The sequence below is a fragment of the Thamnophis sirtalis genome, unplaced genomic scaffold (genome assembly GCF_051295495.1).
Source record: "Thamnophis sirtalis isolate CommonGarterSnake01/CBP01778 unplaced genomic scaffold, rThaSir2_p1.2 scaffold_15, whole genome shotgun sequence".
NCBI classification, from domain to species: domain Eukaryota; kingdom Metazoa; phylum Chordata; class Lepidosauria; order Squamata; family Natricidae; genus Thamnophis; species Thamnophis sirtalis.
Window position 1 is genome coordinate 7126393 of NW_028261395.1, and position 18146 is coordinate 7144538.

Sequence of the window (18146 nt, forward strand, 5' to 3'; positions counted from 1 at the left end):
CACTTGGAGAAGTGATTTGCTTTCTGTAACCCTGATTCAAGGATACACTTGGAGAAGTGCATTGCTTTGTAAGACTTTTTGTTTTGTATTCTGTTATCTTGTCAGAGACTTTATGTTTATTTTTGGGCTCGCAGCCAGTCTGAGCCGAGAACTGATAAAGTGAGTTCCTTTTAAGTTTGTCTGCCTGTCGTCTGTTAAGGAGCGGAGAAGGGGGGACAGAACAGGTAAGTGTATGTGTGCATGTGAGAAAGAACGCATATACATTGCAACTATTAAAAATTTGCTGTTACTTTAAATTCACTGGCTCTCTGTTTACAGGTAGTCCTTAAGTTACAGAAGTTCATTTAGTGACAGTTCGAAGTTACAACAGCAATGGAAAATGTGACTTATGACTGTTTTCCACACTTAGCAATAGCAGCAATAGCAATAGCAGTAGACTTATATACCGCTTCATAGGCCTTTCAGGCCTCTCTAAGCGGTTTACAGAGAGTCAGCATATTGCCCCCAACAATCTGGGTCCTCATTTTACCCACCTCGGAAGGATGGAAGGATGAGTCAACCCTGAGCCGGTGAGATTTGAACCGCTGCTGATCTAGCAGTAGCCTGCAGTGCTGCATTTAACCACTGCGCCACCTTGGCTCTTAGGACTGTCGCAGAATCCCCACGGTCATATAAATTCAGTTCCTTGGCAATTAACTCATTTTTATGACAGTTGCAGTGTCCCGGGGTCAAAGGATGAGCTTTTGTGACCTTCTGACAAGCAAAGTCAATTGGGAAAACAGATTCACTTAACAACTGCGTGACTACGTTAACAACTGCAGCGATTTGCTTAATAACTGTGGCAAGAAAGATCGTAAAATGCGGCCAAATTCACTTAACAGCTGTCTCACTTAGCAACTGAAATTTTGAGCTCAATTGCGGTTGTAAGCAGCTTTTCTTTCTTTGTATCTTCAATTTATTTAGGACAGACATGTCAAACTTGTGGCCCAGGGGCCAAATCTGGCCTGCAATAGGCTCAGTTTTGGAGACATCAAGGGATTGGCCTGTGCCACCCTGGCTAACGCCCACCCAGTCAGCCACGATGACCAGGCCACACCCACCCAGGTCCCCAAGGGCAAACAAATTCCTGATATGGCCTGAAACGGGATTGAGTTTGATACTTCTGATTTAGGAGAACAGCTCTCCACATATAAAGGTGCAACAGAAGTTTATTGCTACCTATAGATTTAGTTTTTTGGTTCCAGCCTTTAATATCTGAGGATTGAGGCAGAACAACTGCAAAGAAGGAGGATACAGATGTGTGCTTTGCTACATGTAGGGTCGTATACAAACCAGAGCCTTACATTGAAAGAGTGAGAATGAGGTTAATGGAAGAGAAGCACCAAAGCATGTTGTAACCAGTTGATATACTTCTTTTTTTTTCTTATGATAGACACCTGTGTTCTGTTTTGTTTTCCTGCCTTGTCTCTTGTCGTCTTTGTCTTTTTTTGTATTATTTTTATTTTTTATTTTATTTTTTATTTTTTATCGGTCCTTTTTCTTTCTTATTTTTTATTTCTTTCTCTCCCACTGGTGTGGGCAGGGATTGTTCAAGATTATTACTTTCATCAATATTCCTAAATAATAATTACAGTTAAATGAAAATGGATATATAATAATGCTTTAGTTAATATGAGTTATGTTGATTGACTGTGGAGGAGATGTACCAAAACTTATCGGTAATTGATTGATACATTTTCTACAGATGTAAAGAAAGATGTGTACCTGTTTTAAACTAAAATTAAAAAACATTTATTAAAAAAAAAAGAAGAAAGAGTGAGAATGAGGTTCAGCATGGTTAACCATCTTGTTCTATGCTAAAAAAAAAAAAATAACCTTGTCACTGATTCAGAAATTTTCCCAGTTTTGATAGCTTTGTTTGTGATGCAAAACTTTGGTGTATGTTTTCTGACCTAGGCTTCCCAAGGGCATGAAGCAACTCCTTGTCCCGACAAAAAACCCTTTTATTAATTTACTGTGAATTCTGCTCATTCACATACAGCAAAGATTTTCAAGGGAGGATTTACAGTCACAGACCTTATCTGTCTTGGAAAGCTGCCAGGCTGATATCTGCAAATCGGGGCAAAGAGTCTCGGAGAGTCATTGTCTCCGCAAAACTCCACTCCCTTTCGCTCCTCTTTTATTCCCTATGGGAAGGAACTTGTGGCCTTGCTCCCACGTCGACCCCTGTTCTTTAGCGGTTCCCTTCGTCTGGCAACTCTGTGCATGCACACACTGGGAACAGGCTCCAGCTGTTTGTCTGCCTCACTGATGTCTCACTCTGAAGGCAGCTGATAACTGGCATACAGCTCTGGCCCCCTCTCTGCTTCCGACACAGAGTCCTTATCAGAGCCTTCCCCAGACTCCAGGACTGGCCCATGTTTCTCCCCAACCTCCTCACTGTCTGAATCTGCTGCCAGCTCCGCTGGTCGCTGGCGGGCCACAACAGTGCACAAAACATATAGAATACTATTAAATAATAAGCAAACTAGCATTTCGACACAGGACTAGAGTCTTAAAATCGGTATGTTGTTATTAGTTCTTGTTTTATATTTCAAGCAATTTAAGTAGGTATCTTTAATTAGGAAGCTGTCTGTTGCATTCCAAATTGATTTAGAAACCCTTTTAAAACATTAACAACTTTTGGGTTCTACAAGAGGGCTTCTTACATAAAGCAGAACTAGAATGAAGCCCCTTTTGGGGCGGGGGAACAAATAAAGTACTTGCTTTTATTTATTTCGACTTATTTATTTTTAACAGGATTGCATAAGTTTTGCTTTTGTAAGTGTGTTCGAATCATTGATTCTGAAATAAAGCAGCAATACCATCCCCTTTCCTTGCAAGATTTTTCTTTTGCCAACCAAGATAATTATATTGTACTGTAAAACAAGTACTGGGTGGGTGTCAAACTGAATAATGCAGGTCTAAGAAAAAATGCTGAAAAACTTTAAAATGCTGTAGGCTTCACCTTTTTGTACCCTCGGCGCAACAATTCTCAGTGAAACAATACTATAACTAATCTGAACAATAAGCAAAGAAATCAGCTCTCCCACACAAAACTGTTACGCAAAAGAGGAAGGAGTCAGGCAGAAATAAATACGATGTACATCAGGGGTCAGTGACGTGCGGTGAGGTTTATAGCTGGTGAGGCACTGACACAGGAGTTTCAAATTTTTTTAGACTTGCGGACTTCAACTCCCAGAATTCCACAGCCAGGCATGCTCAGTTCCGATTTAAAGCGACAGCATTTTTTCTCCTTTGCGAAATAAGTTTTACTCCATTTTTTTTCTTCTCCATCCCCCACCTTCCTCCCTCTCTCCCTCCCTCGCCCCTCTCTCAGACACACGCACAGAGAGAAGTTGGATCCCTCTCTCACTCACTCACTCTCAAACAAACACAAACACAGAAGTTGGATTGGATATATTTTCCAATGGCTTGAAAGCAGCTCCTCTGCCATACCCTCCCCCCTCATTCCCCTGCTGCCTTCCGATCCGAGCCTTTGATTGCAGGTGGAGCCACGTTGCCTTTTCAAACTTGTAATCAGTGAAGCTGGGCTTATATACTTTTATCCAGCTGTGTGTGTGTGTGTGTGTGTGTGTGTGTGTGTGTGTGTGTTTGAAAAGGCAACGTGGCTCTGCATGCAATCAAACTTTTTGAATTCCTCCCCCTCCCTCCGACCCACGCACCTTTTCCAGCTGTTTCAGAGAGGATTTCAACTCTGCTCTTGCCTGCCCTCATGAAAAGAAAAAAAAAATGTAAAAGGCCAGGCTGAGCTAGTTGCTCCCAGAGCCTCCAAAAAGCCTCTAAAAAACATCCTCTACAGGAGGCGAGAGAACCACGTGCCTCATCTACATAAGGAATTTTTCGCCTTTTAACCCTTGCTTAGCTCTGCTCGAGTGATCATAAAGTCAGACTAAATGAGGCACCTCGTTCTCCTGCTGCACCCTGTAGAGAGCACTTTTTAAGAGGCTTTTTTACACAGTTAAGCACTAAGCAGAGTCATCCACCGTGACTCTGGCAGCAACTACCTCAGCCTTTTTCCTTTTACATTTTTTTTTCTTTTCGTGATGACAGTGGTGAGGCCCTGCCTCCCCTGCCTGCACATCCCTGTCAGGGGTGGACTGCTACGGGTTCTCCCAGGTTCCAAATCCCACACCTGGCTGGCCCCGCTCACCCCTCCCCTCCCACCCTGCTCTGCTCCTCCCAGGAGTCTCCACATGGCTCATTTTGGATGTAAGGTAAGTGCAGGGCCCACACAGAGGTTTAGGGAGGAGGAAAAGTAGCCTCGTGGAAGTTCTGGAAGGCCGGAAATGGGCCTCCGGAGCCTGGGAGAGGCAGCTTTTGCCCTCCCAGAGGCTTGAGGAAAGCCTCCGGAGCCTGGGGAAGGTGAAAATGCTCCCCCCCCCCCGTGGTGCAGGAGGCTAACTAGGCCACGCCCAGTATGGCCACGCCCACCCCCATCAACCAGGCAGAGAACCCGTTGCTGAAATTTTTGACGCCCTCCCCTAACGTACATTACTACTCTATATAGGTTTTATGTCTATAAAACAGTGCCTGGAATCACTGGTTCTGATTTTAGCATTTTCTTTTAAATAAAGATAAAAGAAAATCAGTTGTCCTAGGATTGAGAGCCCCCAATTGTGAGTGAAGCCTGTCAGTCATGAACAAAACCCCAGCTTCTAGCACATCTACAGAGAAACCTTTTAGCCCCCAGCTTGTGAAGACATATTGTTAAAATTCAATTGTCTGTGTGACAGCAAACAACCGCTGTGGATATACATACATTTCATTTCTCAGTGTAATGCCTGGAAACTGAAGCAACCCTGAAAATGATCTGGGATATACTTTCCTGTAATGGTGGCAGTTCCATGTTATGAAAGATATCCCATAATTAAAAGAAAGTTTCGATGTTCACCAAAGGAGAATTGCATTTTATTTTGAAGTTCTATATATTTCCAGACAGACTATTCCATTTTTGCACGCTTTTGTCTCTGCACACCACTGCAATAAACCATATTTTTCCCAGTGTGAGTGACATTATTTGCAAAGAATGTTCCACAGGGCTGTGAAATTTTTCACTGCGCACCCTCTTCAAACTTCTCATATTAGTTCACAAAGTTTTGACCTTTCCAATGGTATTTACCTCTAAAAAGCCATGACAAGGGAGTTTGGGTATTATTACAATGAACCACTGACATGGCCTATTATCTTTAAATGTCAAACATCAGTCTGAGGGACTTAATAACATCAGGTGCAACGCAACTTTGTGTAATCTTTGCAATAATTTGGTGAAAGCCACACGTTTAAATATATTTATCACAGATTCAGCAGAATCATAAAAATGGGAACGCATACCATCCTCTTTAAACAACTTGAGTAGTTAAATATTGTGAGATAGTAAAGGTAAAAGTTCCCCTCGCACATATGTGCTAATCATTCCCGACTCTAGGGGGCGGTGCTCATCTCCATTTCAAAGCCGAAGAGCCAGCGCTGTACGAAAACGTCTCCATGGTCATGTGATCGGCATGACTAAATGCCAAAGGCGCACGGAATGCCGTTACCTCCCACCAAAGGTGGTTCCTATTTTTTTTACTTGCATTTTTACATGCTTTCGAACTGCTAGGTTGGCAGAAGCTGGGACAAGTAACGGGAGCTCACTCTGTTACGCTGTGCTAGGGATTCGAACCGCTGAACTGCCAACCTTTCTGATCGACAAGCTCAGCGTCTTAGCCCCCGAGTCACTGCGTCCCTCTATTGTGAGATAATTGAAAGGTACATAAACTATGGGAAGGTTATTCTCTAGGCTGGAATGAAGGGCAAACCTTCCTAGATAAATGAGATGGATTACCAGATTCAGTTGCTACATTTATTTGATTTGTTTAAAACAATTCTGTTAAGTGATGTTGCCATTTCCTAATTGTTTTATTTTGATAAAGGCAGGAGCTACTTTTCTTTTTGCTTCATAGTAATAATGTGAAGAAAGTCTTTAGTTAATGTGGCTGCTGATGCAAAACTTTGTTTTGATTATATGTCTCATGTCTTCTGTACTAAATTCCCTTAAGGATATTTTCTGAGCTTCATTTATTAGACTTTGAAAGAAGGCAAGAAAAAACAAACCCTCTCATACTGAATCTTCTGAGAAAGAATATTTTGTTCTCCCTTTCTGAACATCTCAGAAGAGGAAGCTTTTCTATTTTATGTTTATGTTACTGTTATTAAGAACAAAGGATGTTAGGACAATGATCTAGTAAAAGTCTGCATACAAAATAAACAAAAATAGATGGGGGGAAAAAAGCAAGAATGTGACTTCAGCCATTTTTGGCTTTTGGAGGAAAATTTAGATAAATAAAAGATAATGTAGAATACTATTGTAGTCCAAAGTTATTGCAACTAGTACAGGCCAGAATATGGAGGATTGCTAGAAATGCAAAACATAGGTAATTTTATAATTTGCATTGTTTGAGGCAAGGACTTTGAATCCTGCTCCTAAATTCTTTATTGATGATTGTCTGCCGTAAAAGTTTCTAGTAATTAAAAGGAGATGTTTTGAGAGAAAAAAAAAGAAAGAAAAAAATTAAGAAAAAGAAAGAAGAGAAGAGGGGAGGGAGGAGAAGGAAGGAAGAAAAGAAAGAAGAAAAGAAAGAAGAAATGAAGAAATTATATGATGAAAGAATGACAACATTTTGTTATATTTTAAGCCTATTGTAAGACAAATTTTCAGTATGGTATAACTCGATTCCAAAATTTATATTACATAAAAAACCAACAAAATGAATACTGGATTACCAATTGCTTGCAGTTCTTAAGCACCACCTCTTATTTGGAGGTTATAAGTCTCTATATTTTTTTTTCTCATTCACGTACTGTCTTATGTTTTGTCTTGCACTCCCCCTCCCATGAATTGTAAGCCGCCCTGAGTCCCCTCAGGGAAAAGGGCGGCCTATAAATCACAAATAAAATCTAAAATCTAAAAAATCTATATGTGTTTCTGTAGTTCTATTTTACATATGTGTGCGCAATGTCTATCATCTCTTTTACAAAAATTAAATTACTGTTCTTTCAAATTCAATTACTAAATTAATTCACAGACAGGGAATAAATAATTAACACGTAGATTTTTTTTTAAAAAAAAAATACATTAAATTACTTTGCCTTTAAGAGCATTCTCCCTGAGATTAGAATGCCCCCCACTCTAATTCTTTTCCAGAAGGCATTGAAGACCTGGTTCTGCCAGCGGGCATGGGGAACCCAGAGTGGGATGGAGCCATTAAACTATGAGCCGAGGTGGCCCCGTGGTTAAATGCAGCACTGCAGGCTACTTCAGCTGACTGCAGTTCTGCAGTTCGGCTGTTCAAATCTCACCGGCTCAGGGTTGACTCAGCCTTCCATCCTTCCAAGGTGGGTAAAATGAGGACCCGGATTGTTGTTGGGGGCGATATGCTGACTCTGTAAACCGCTTAGAGAGGGCTGAAAGCCCTATGAAGCGGTATATAAGTCTAACTGCTATTGCTATTGCTATGTGATCTGCTGTCACCGGGCTGGGGAGTGGGAGGTGATTTGGTTATATAGTACTATATTAATTTATTTGATTCTTTTTCTTAGTTTTACTGTTTTAAATAGGGTTTTATACTTTGCAAGTCCCCTTGAGCTGCCATGGGCAAATAGACCGCAATATGAATTCAATTATAAATAAATAAATAAATATATTATCATACTAATTAATTATTATTAATAATAACCATCCCTTAGTTATAGAAAAAAATATTGCCCTCTACCAAAGCCTATGTGCAATCTGGGGTTTCTTCTGGACTCACGGCATTATGTAAAACTTTTGCGATTTAATTTCAAGAATTTTATTTTCTCGTTTGAACCTAAGTCACTTCCTCTAATGTACGAAAACTAGCCTTTTCAGAAACAATAGTGAGGGCAACCAAACAATAGGACTGTATTCTGAAGTGCTTGAAAGAAACAAACCTGGGTGAGATAGGAGGAGATGCAACATATTTTACAAAAGACAAAAGGGTTTCTGTGACCATTAGCTATCACAAGAAACAGAAATTATAGGCACTATATCTAAGGATGTCTGTAGCTAACAAAAATAAACAAAGCTTTTATTGTATACTAGCTGATAATCGGGTGTTGCCTGGGTATTTATTTATAGGGGGACCAAACGTAATTTCTAATGTTGGATTTTCCCCCTTACCAGAGGGAGCCCCCTTGTGGAATACTGTGAAACCATTACAATGGCAACTCCACTGCGTTGTACAGAAGCCATTTTATGGCAGTACAGTAGAAGCCATTTGAAGGCACAACAGGTTGTATCATAAAAGAATACATACTCCGAGGGGTGTTAGGGGTGTCATATGCCGACAGTATTTGTTTCCAGACAGTAAATTATCTGTGAACTAAGTTTGGTTGAAATTGCTCAAAGTGTTCCAGAGTTATGCTAGAAAACACGCGCGCACACGTGCACACACACACACACACAGCACCATTTTTATATATACAGATTAGTGACTTGTTTCTTTCTGATATACCCATCACAGACTGAATGCATGTAATCAATTTATTCTGTTCCCTACATAAAAGCTGATTTCTCCTCTTTAACAAACTGGCTCTCCCCAATTATATTTAACCCATCCCATCCCATTTAGCAGGAGAGTTGTACTGCAGGAACCATCACTGAGGAGAGTCATCTGGCTGTATAGACTGAGTTGACCACAACCCTGCTGGCTTTTTCTAAAGCCCTGAAAACATAGTTTTGCTACAGGAACACAAAAGCAGAACAAATGCAATGCCTGTTTGGATTGTCAGGATCAAGGCTGTCAAACTTGCTGCCCATGGGTCAGATGCATCACATGTTGGCCCCGCCCACACCTGATTTAGCAAAGGAGGGAAGTCCCGATATGTCACGTGATGCTACCATAATGACGTGAGTTTGACACCTTTGGTCTAGATGAATAGGATTATGATAGGTTTTTGTTATTGAATTGTTGTAGGGTTTTTTTACTCTGGGAGAGATATATATAATCAATATAATAATATAATTATAATATATAATCAAGTAATCTATCAATCAATCAACCAATCTATCTATCTATCTCTATCTATCTCTATCTATCTCTATCTATCTATCAATCATCTATCTATCTATCTATCTATCTATCTATCTATCATCTATCTATCTATCTATCTATCTATCTATCTATCTATCTATCTATCTATCTATCTATCTATCTATCTATCTATCTATCTATCTCCCAGAGTAATCTATCTATCTATCTATCTATCTATCTATCTATCTATCTATCTATCTATCTATCTATCTATCTATCTATCTATCTATCTATCTATCTATCTATCTATCATCTATCTATCTATCTGTCATCCATCATCTATCTATCCATCTATCCATCTATCCATCTATCCATCTATCCATCTATCCATCTATCCATCTATCCATCTATCCATCTATCCATCTATCCATCTATCCATCTATCCATCTATCCATCTATCCATCTATCCATCTATCCATCTATCCATCTATCCATCTATCCATCTATCCATCTATCCATCTATCCATCTATCCATCTATCCATCTATCCATCTATCCATCTATCTATCTATCTATCTATCTATCTATCTATCTATCTATCTTCCAGAATAATCTATATGAAATGGGCAGCTATATAAATTAAAATAATAAAATAATAAACAAAGTACAGAATCAGTTGCTGAGATCATTAACTTTCTTATTTTAAAAAAACTTTTTAAAAGTTTCGTAAGAATTTGCCTCTCTCTCCAAGTGCAGCCTAGGACTGATTACACTCCTTGGAAAAAAATGAAATATGTTACTGTATTTAGTGCTTGAAAATAAAATGTCTGAACACCTGTTAAATGTGTCCACAGGCAATGCATATTATTATTGATTGCACATTTAGTTAGCAATTTATTGCCTAGAATAGTAATTCAAGGCTGTTAACTATGACTTTCTAACTGCGGAAGAGAACAAGAGAAGTTATGCATTAATTAATAAAAAAAAATAGCATACTTTGGAACTTTGAAGTTATTAAAAAGAGAATTTATCACAAGAGAGTTTATTCTGAAGGTAAAATAACAACAATGAAAACATTTTGTCCTTAAGGTCTAATTTTCCATCTGGTCTCACAATTTTTAAATGGGCTAAAGTGACAAAGGAGGCTTTCTATTATTTTTCTGCAGAAATATTTTAATTTTTTTTTTAGTAAATCACTTCCGTACAATTCCAGAACATAAACATTCACAGCTTACCACACCTTTATGTATCTATTCATTCTTGTGAGCATTCTGTTCTTATTTATATGTATGCGATTCTGCTGACCTGAAAAATCTCTGTTCCAAGTACAAATATTGATAACAGTACTTGCACGTAAAAAAAAAATCAGTATTTCCTGGATATTTTAATAGGTAAGGTATTATAAATGGAGTTTGTGAGTCCTTATAGAAGATACAGTACAGCAGGACATGAGCTACAGTTTAAATTTCCCATTATCCACAGTGGGAATAATCTCAATTTATATGGTGTTTTTTTTTTGTACTGGCCCTCCAAATCTGCTGCAGGAAATGCATTGCAGCGTTCCAAAGTTTTGTTTATTTTATTTTATTTAACATGTACAAGATAACAGGTATAAGTATAAACATGGACATGAACAAGGGAAATGAGTACAAATAAATGGGGACAGTAGAACAGGGACGGAAGGCACAATGGTGCCCTTATGCACAGCCCCTTTACGGACCTCTTAGGAATTGGGTGAAGTCCACAGTAGACAGTTTAAGGTTGAAGCTGTTTCAGGATGTAACAACGGAGTCAACTAGAGCATTCTAAGTGTTGACCACTCTGTTGCTGAAGTCATATTTTCTGCTATCTAGTTTGGAGCAATAGCAATAGCAGTTAGACTTATATACTGCTTCATAGGGCTTTCAGCCCTCTCTAAGCGGTTTACAGAGTCAGCATATTGCCCCCAACAACAATCCGGGTCCTCATTTTACCCACCTCGGAAGGATGGAAGGCTGAGTCAACCCTGAGCCGGTGAGATTTGAACAGCCGAACTGCAGAACTGCAGTCAGCTGAAGTAGCCTGCAGTGCTGCATTTAACCACTGCGCCACCTTGGCTCTTTCAGCAGTTAATGCCCTTCAGATATTTGGGATGCTTATGTGATATAAATATCTCACTGCTGTAACGTTTCTCTGAATGTGACCAAATTCTGCTGTGTTGTATATAAAATGAGGCAAACTTTAACTGCCCACTGTAAATCCACCCCCAATGGCATTATATTATTCTGTCTGCCTTTTATTATTATTTTTACTATTATTATTGTTGTTGTTTATTTTATTTTTAAATTTCCTTTTAAGGATTTTTAAAAAAATGATTTTTATCAAAATGCAAAATACAAAGGAAAACAAAAAGTAATGGAAAAGTAGGGGAAGGAAAAAAGGAAAAACGGAAAATGTGGGGTAGGAAGGGGGAAAAAAGGGGCATTGACTTCAAAGTCTCTTGGGTACTTTGAAGATAATAAAATTACAACTTAAAACTTTTTACTTTTATACGATAGTATACAGGAAGTACTTTTTCTAAATTTTAAAATATTATTTTTTCTTTAAAAACATTTATTGTTATTATTGTTGTACTACTAGTGTTATTGTTTTAATGCTTTCATTTGCTGGCGTGTGACTGTAATAAAGATTGATTGATTGATACAAATACATAAAGCTGCGTTAATTGAAAAGTAAGATAACTTAATATAATAACAAAATTACATTAGGAATCATTACTTGCTAAGTATTCTAGAACAGGGTAGGGGGGTAGGGTTAGGGATGCACTACTGACTCTGTTGTTACATCTTCAAACCCCCATAACTTTAACCTTAAACTGTTTACTACTGACCTCACCCCATTCCTAAGAGGTCTATAAGGGGCATGCATAAGTACATCCATGACCCATCAAAACCGCGGAGGACAAAATTGCGCTCGACGAAAGCGCGCATTTGACGTCATCACAGCGCGACGGAAAAAATTAAAAATTGAAATAAAAATAAAATTAAAGCAAGCCGATTCACATAAAGGTAAGGGTTAGGTTTAGGGTTAGGTTTAGGGTTAGGGTTAGGGTTAGGGTTAGGTTAAGGGTTAGGGTTAGGTTTAGAGCATTAGGGTTACGTTTAGCGTTAGGTTAAGGGTTAGCGTTAGGTTTAGCGTTAGGTTAAGGGTTACGTTTAGGGTTAGATTTAGGGTTAGGTTAAGGGTTAGGTTTAGGGTTAGGTTTAGGGTTAGGTTTGGGGGGGTTAGGGTAAGGTTTTTGCTTTATTTTTACATTTTTCGATCACAGCGTGATGTTTTCGTCGCGCTGTGATGACGTCAAATGCGCGCTTTCGTCGAGCGCGATTTTGTCCTCCGCGGTTTTGTGGCGGAACCAAGTACATCATCATCACCCCAAAATATGGTCCATCCCCACTTGGAACAGAGTGCATGGTGTGTTTTTAAATCTATTTTCTCTTTCCTCTATTCTTTTTGATTTGTATTGTTAGCTGCCCGGAGTCCCACAGGATTGGGCGGCATACAAATGCTATTAAACTTTGAAACTTTGAAACATTGTGCCTATCGTTCCTGTCCGACTGTCCCCATTTATTCATCCTCATTTCATTCATACTCATGTTCATTCTTATCCCTATCATCTTGTAAACTGTTGACAAATCAAATAAATAAATAAAAATAAAATGTAGTGTTCTAATTAGATATCAGAAGACACAATAGTACATATCATGCAAAATGCATAAATCATTTATACATTCCATCGAAAACATTTTTTAATGATATATGTTGCTTTCCTAAATATCTGTACTGAAGGTGTAGACCCTTTCCTCCAAAAAGACTATTTTGTACACCTGCAATATTGTTATAGCGCTCCTAGATACAAGCGTATTGAAGGTCTTGGCCCAATTAGCCTTTTAAAAGTTAAGGTTAATATCTTGAATATAAGACTTAAGAAAGCCAATGTCTGCCCTCCAATTTTTCAAAAATAATATTAACAAGAGAAGATATTATACCTGTACTCATCCTGGGTAAACCGTGGAATTACTGAGGGTTGCAATACGGAAATTTCTACAGTAGTTGTATTAAACTTCACCGGATCCCCATCATCGTAGGCAATGACCACAAGCTGTTAAGCACACAAACACAGTGATTGGACATACGATCCTCAATTCAATAATTTTAGAGATTGGAGGTTTGTTTTATTAATCATACCATTAAAAAAACATAAATAAAAATAAATAAAATAGCAATAGCAGTTAGACTTATATACCGCTTCATAGGGCTTTCAGCCCTCTCTAAGCGGTTTACAGAGTCAGCATATCGCCCCCACAGTCTGGGTCCTCATTTCACCCACCTCGGAAGGATGGAAGGCTGAGTCAACCTTGAGCTGGTGAGATTAGAACCGCTGAACTGCAGATAACAGTCAGCTGAAGTGGCCTGCAGTACTGCACCCTAACCACTGCGCCACCTTGGCTCCCTTATGTGCAGCATACATCCCAAAAGCCAATGCATTAAAAAAAAAAATCCACTAAGCTTCGTTTTTTGTTCTACTCAAAAATGCAATTCTAACTATAAAACTCAGTTCTATAAATATTTTCAACCAGCACATTTTAACAGTGTATTTTCTTAGGGATAATAAATAGGAAAAAAAAAAAACCACTGCTAGAGATTAGGTGTCTCTTGAGATGTTTCCTTACTCCCATTGGATTTTTCTTTTTGGTTCTCTCAAAATTGTTTAGATATTTCATTTCAGCATAATTTGAAGATCTGAAAGATCAGGTTAGGATTAGATTGTCACAGAGAACGTGTATCTAAGAGGTTGCTATGAACTGGAAACAACTTGATGACATATAACCAGTCTCAACATGAACCTCAATAAAATTTTGCTGCATGTATAATAGCAATAGCACTTAGACTTATATGCTGCTTCATAGTGCTTTACAGAGCTCTCTAAAGTGTTTACAGAGTCAGCATATTGCCCCCAACAATCTTTTTACTGACATCAGAAGGATGGAAGGTTGAGTCAATTTTGAGCTGATCAGGATCGAAGGAATCAAATTCCAGCCAGAGAGCAGAGTTAGCCTGCAATACTGCACTCTAACCACTACGCCACCACAGTTCTTAATAATACTGCATGGCTTAGGGCCTGGATACCTACGGGACCGTCTTCTGCCACACACCTCCCAGCGACCAATAAGATCTCACAGGGTGGGCCTTCTCCAGGTGCCGTCAACCAGACAATGACGTTTGGCGGCTCCTCGGGGGAGAGCCTTCTCTGTAGCTGCTCCGTCCCTATGGAACGATCTACCCCCAGAGATCCGGACCCTCCCCACTCTCGCGGCCTTCAAAAAGTCTATTAAGACCTGGCTTTTCCGGCAGGCCTGGGGCTGTTGACCTCTTGAATGAGGTCCAGCCCCACTACGGTTGAGTGGGTTGTGTTTTTAACCTGCTTGTTTTTCTTTACTTTTTAAAATTTTTTTAGTACTTTTTAAATTGTTCTTTTATGTAAGCCGCCCGGAGTCCTTCGGGATTGGGCGGCATATAAGTTTATTAAACTTAACTTAACTTAACTTACCAGAGGGCTTATTCTACACTGTTAGTTTTTACATGCAATATAAACATTTTGGTGAAGATTAATTCTCTGATTAAAAAGCTCCTGGTTAGGCACATTTCTAAGGCTAATTTCAATTTTCTGGCAGAAATATCCCTTGAAAAGAATCCCAGTTATACTAGAGTTCTAACAAAAAAGTATGGAAAAGGAAAGGGCTTTTATTTACTGATGCTATCTCCACTTAACGACATACATTTTGGGCTCATTGTGGTTGGAGGTTGAGGGCAACCTGCACTTAGTAACATCAAATCTACTCCAAATTATTGTTGGGACTTGAGGGCTGCCTGTATTTTTAAAGTATTGTTTACATTAACAATAAAATAGAACAAAACTTCAATGAAACACGGAAAAGTATTCAAAGCATTCTTATTTAAATGTTAATTGAATTTCTGGTTAAGTTCCTGCACTTGGCTTGTATTAAAGAGTGGATATGAATATTATTGCACAGAGCAAACTCTGTGTAGAACATTCGAGTGGTATTTTTATGCAACATATTAAAATGGCATCTGTACTTGAGTACTTGAGAGACCGCCTCCTGCCGATTACCTCCCTTCGACCTATTAGATCGCACAGATTAGGCCTCCTCCGAGTTCCATCCGCCAGTCAGTGCCGACTGGCGACTACGCGGAGGAGAGCCTTCTCAGTAGCAGCCTCGACCCTTTGGAACGATCTCCCAGTGGAGATTCGCACCCTCACCACCGTCCAGACCTTCCGCGCAGCCCTTAAGATCTGGCTATCCCGTCAGGCCTGGGGATAAGATTCTAATTCGCCCCAACCCAAATGTTGAATGAAAGTTGTGTTTTATTGCTTTACTTTTTCTTATTCACGTATTGTCTTATGTTTTGTCTTGCACTCCCCCTCCCATGAATTGTAAGCCGCCCTGAGTCCCCTCAGGGAAAAGGGCGGCCTATAAATCACAAATAAAATCTAAAAAAAAAAATCTAAATCTGCCATCCGGTAGGTAGATTGTTCATGCTACCTATGAAATAAAGAAATTATAATTCCAAACATAGCAGGAAAACTTCAGGAACACTGTCTTAAACATATTGGAATGTAAAGGCGTAGTGTTACCTTAAACAATGTACTAGGTTCTTCGTTAAGATTCACTCTGGTTATTACGCGTCCAGATTCTTCTTCAACATCAAAGATACTTGCACTGTATGGGAACTGGACAACATCCACTTTATATCGTACATGACTTGCTGGTGTACCCTATGAAAAATATATATATATTTTAAATTGTAGATGGCATGGTTTATGCAGTAAGAATGAAAAAAACTCAAATACACCCTCACATTACATTCTGCGTCATTGTTTTTTTAAAACAAAACATATTGTTATTGTGTTTTAAATATACTAGGCATTCACTTCTGTAAAACATTTAAAATTGATAGATGTACAGTATTTGTTAAATTTATTGGCTACCCATCTTACCTCAAGGTAACTCTTTAATATTTTACATATATACACACACACAATTATTATTATTATATACACACACGCTGATTCTAACCAAAACCTTTTCTTAAGACCAATTTCAGATTCTGCAGGTATGAACACAAGCTGTTTTTGCATTAATTAGAAACTGCATCATAAATGTTATTGCATTTTATTGGGACAAATGCTATATATGTACATTATGTATGACTATAAATACACCTAGATGTAATTTCAATTTATATGGGTACCTCTCTCAAATACATAATTTGGGGTGGTTTACAACAACTGCAAAAACTATAAAAGAATTAACCATATTACACAACTAGAAGCTGACATATAAGAAACCACTTACAACAATCAACATAACCACTCTACCAGACATCCAGAACTCCTAGAAATGGAGCCACTTCTGTAAGCCACTGGATTGGACCCAAGCAAATTCTTGAGGGCATGACATGACAGAATAGTGTCTCTTCCTGGAATCCACCAAATGACATATCCTAACAGAAAGATCCTGGACCTGCCTCTTCTGCCAAACCTACTAGGATGGGTAGACCAAACTGGGTCAAGTTGGTCCCTCAAATAACCCAGTTAGTGGAACCACTTGAAAGGAAATACATGGGAAAAAATGAAATAAAGTAAAGAATAGCCCTCATCTCTAAAAGAAAAAAGCAAAGCTCTGGGAGTGATTTCTATACTCTCCAAAGTTCCTGTTTGCTGGTTTGAAAGTCATAGTACATTGTAACATAGTACATAAGAGATGAAGGAATGTACTAAAAATGAGTGGGGGCATAGAAGGGTTACAAGTATATAGATAGAAGAAAAAAATCTATGCAATATTGAAATTGAGCAGAATTTAAACAACCTTGTATACACCCTCCCACCCGGCTAATAGGCCACTGTTGTGGCCCAGCAGGAGCCGATGGAACTGCCACCAGACTCCGACAGCGAGGCACCCTATGAGTCGGCCCTGGAGGATCCTGGACAGGGTTCCGACTCTGAGCAGGGTGCAGAGAGAGTGGTTGGCCACCAGGTGGCACCTGAGCCTTGGATCAGTGGGGAGGAGACAAGAGAGAGTGATCCAGAATCCAACTGTGAGTTATTCCAGGATGCACGCCGTCGAAGGGCTACTCAGCGTCAAGAACAACTACGTAATTATAGGAGGTAATTACGCTCAGCTGATGGTCATTAAGCTCCTCTCCCAGACTATAAAAGAGACTGATTGTGCCACGCCCTTCTTGCAGAAGTCAACGTTTGGGACTAGAGAGAAATGAACTTGGCAGGCTGGATTGCTGCCAGAGTTTGTTTGCATTGCTGCCAAAGTTTGTCGGACTTGCTGCCAAAGTCCTTATCTGTTTGTTTATTTGGCTTTCAGCCACCGAGAGTCTGGTCTTGCTATTAAAGGACATTCTCATTTTTGCTTGACTCGGCTTTCGTTAATGGACAGAGAAGGGGGGGGTCAGAACAGGCCACTACAGCTAGAAAATGACTCCAAGTTGCTTATACTTTTCATCTAGTACAGGGGTGTCAAACTCAAGGCCCAAGGGTGCTTAACTCTGGCCCTGAGGGCTACCCTGGAAATAGCAAAGAACCGGTCCATGGTGCCTCTGCCAGAGAAAATGGAGACTGGGAGGGGCACCTGCGGCCCTCTTGAGCTCCGTTTATGTTGGCAGAGGGTTGCAGGAAGCCATCAAGAGCCCATTTTGTCTTTTTTTTCTATTAATTAATATTTTATTTCTCATATATACATTCACAATTATATAATCTCATAACTGTTGTTAATAATATGTATTTATAACAATTTTTCTCCCCTACAATTGACAATATAATTGAGATTGCTTTCTTACCATCCCATACACCCATCTTATTTTACAACAATCCTACTTCTTCTTCCTTCCTTCTCTCCTTCCTTCCCTCCTTCCTTCCCCCTTCCTTCCCTCCTTTCTTCTCTCCTTCTCTCCTTCCCTCCTTCCCTCCTTTCTTCTCTCC

General features: G+C 39.3%; 1 protein-coding gene across 1 annotated transcript in view; it reads right to left on the bottom strand.

Annotated features, from left to right (window-relative positions):
* Positions 1-18146, bottom strand: part of PCDH15 (protocadherin related 15) — an 810754-nt gene that overhangs the window by 115050 nt on the left and 677558 nt on the right. Inside the window, exons 26-27 of the mRNA XM_087701782.1 lie at positions 15789-15929; positions 13120-13232 (exon numbers count right to left, since the gene is read on the bottom strand). Coding sequence (XP_087557908.1) covers positions 13120-13232; positions 15789-15929 — 254 coding nt within the window. The remainder of the gene's footprint in view (positions 1-13119; positions 13233-15788; positions 15930-18146) is intronic.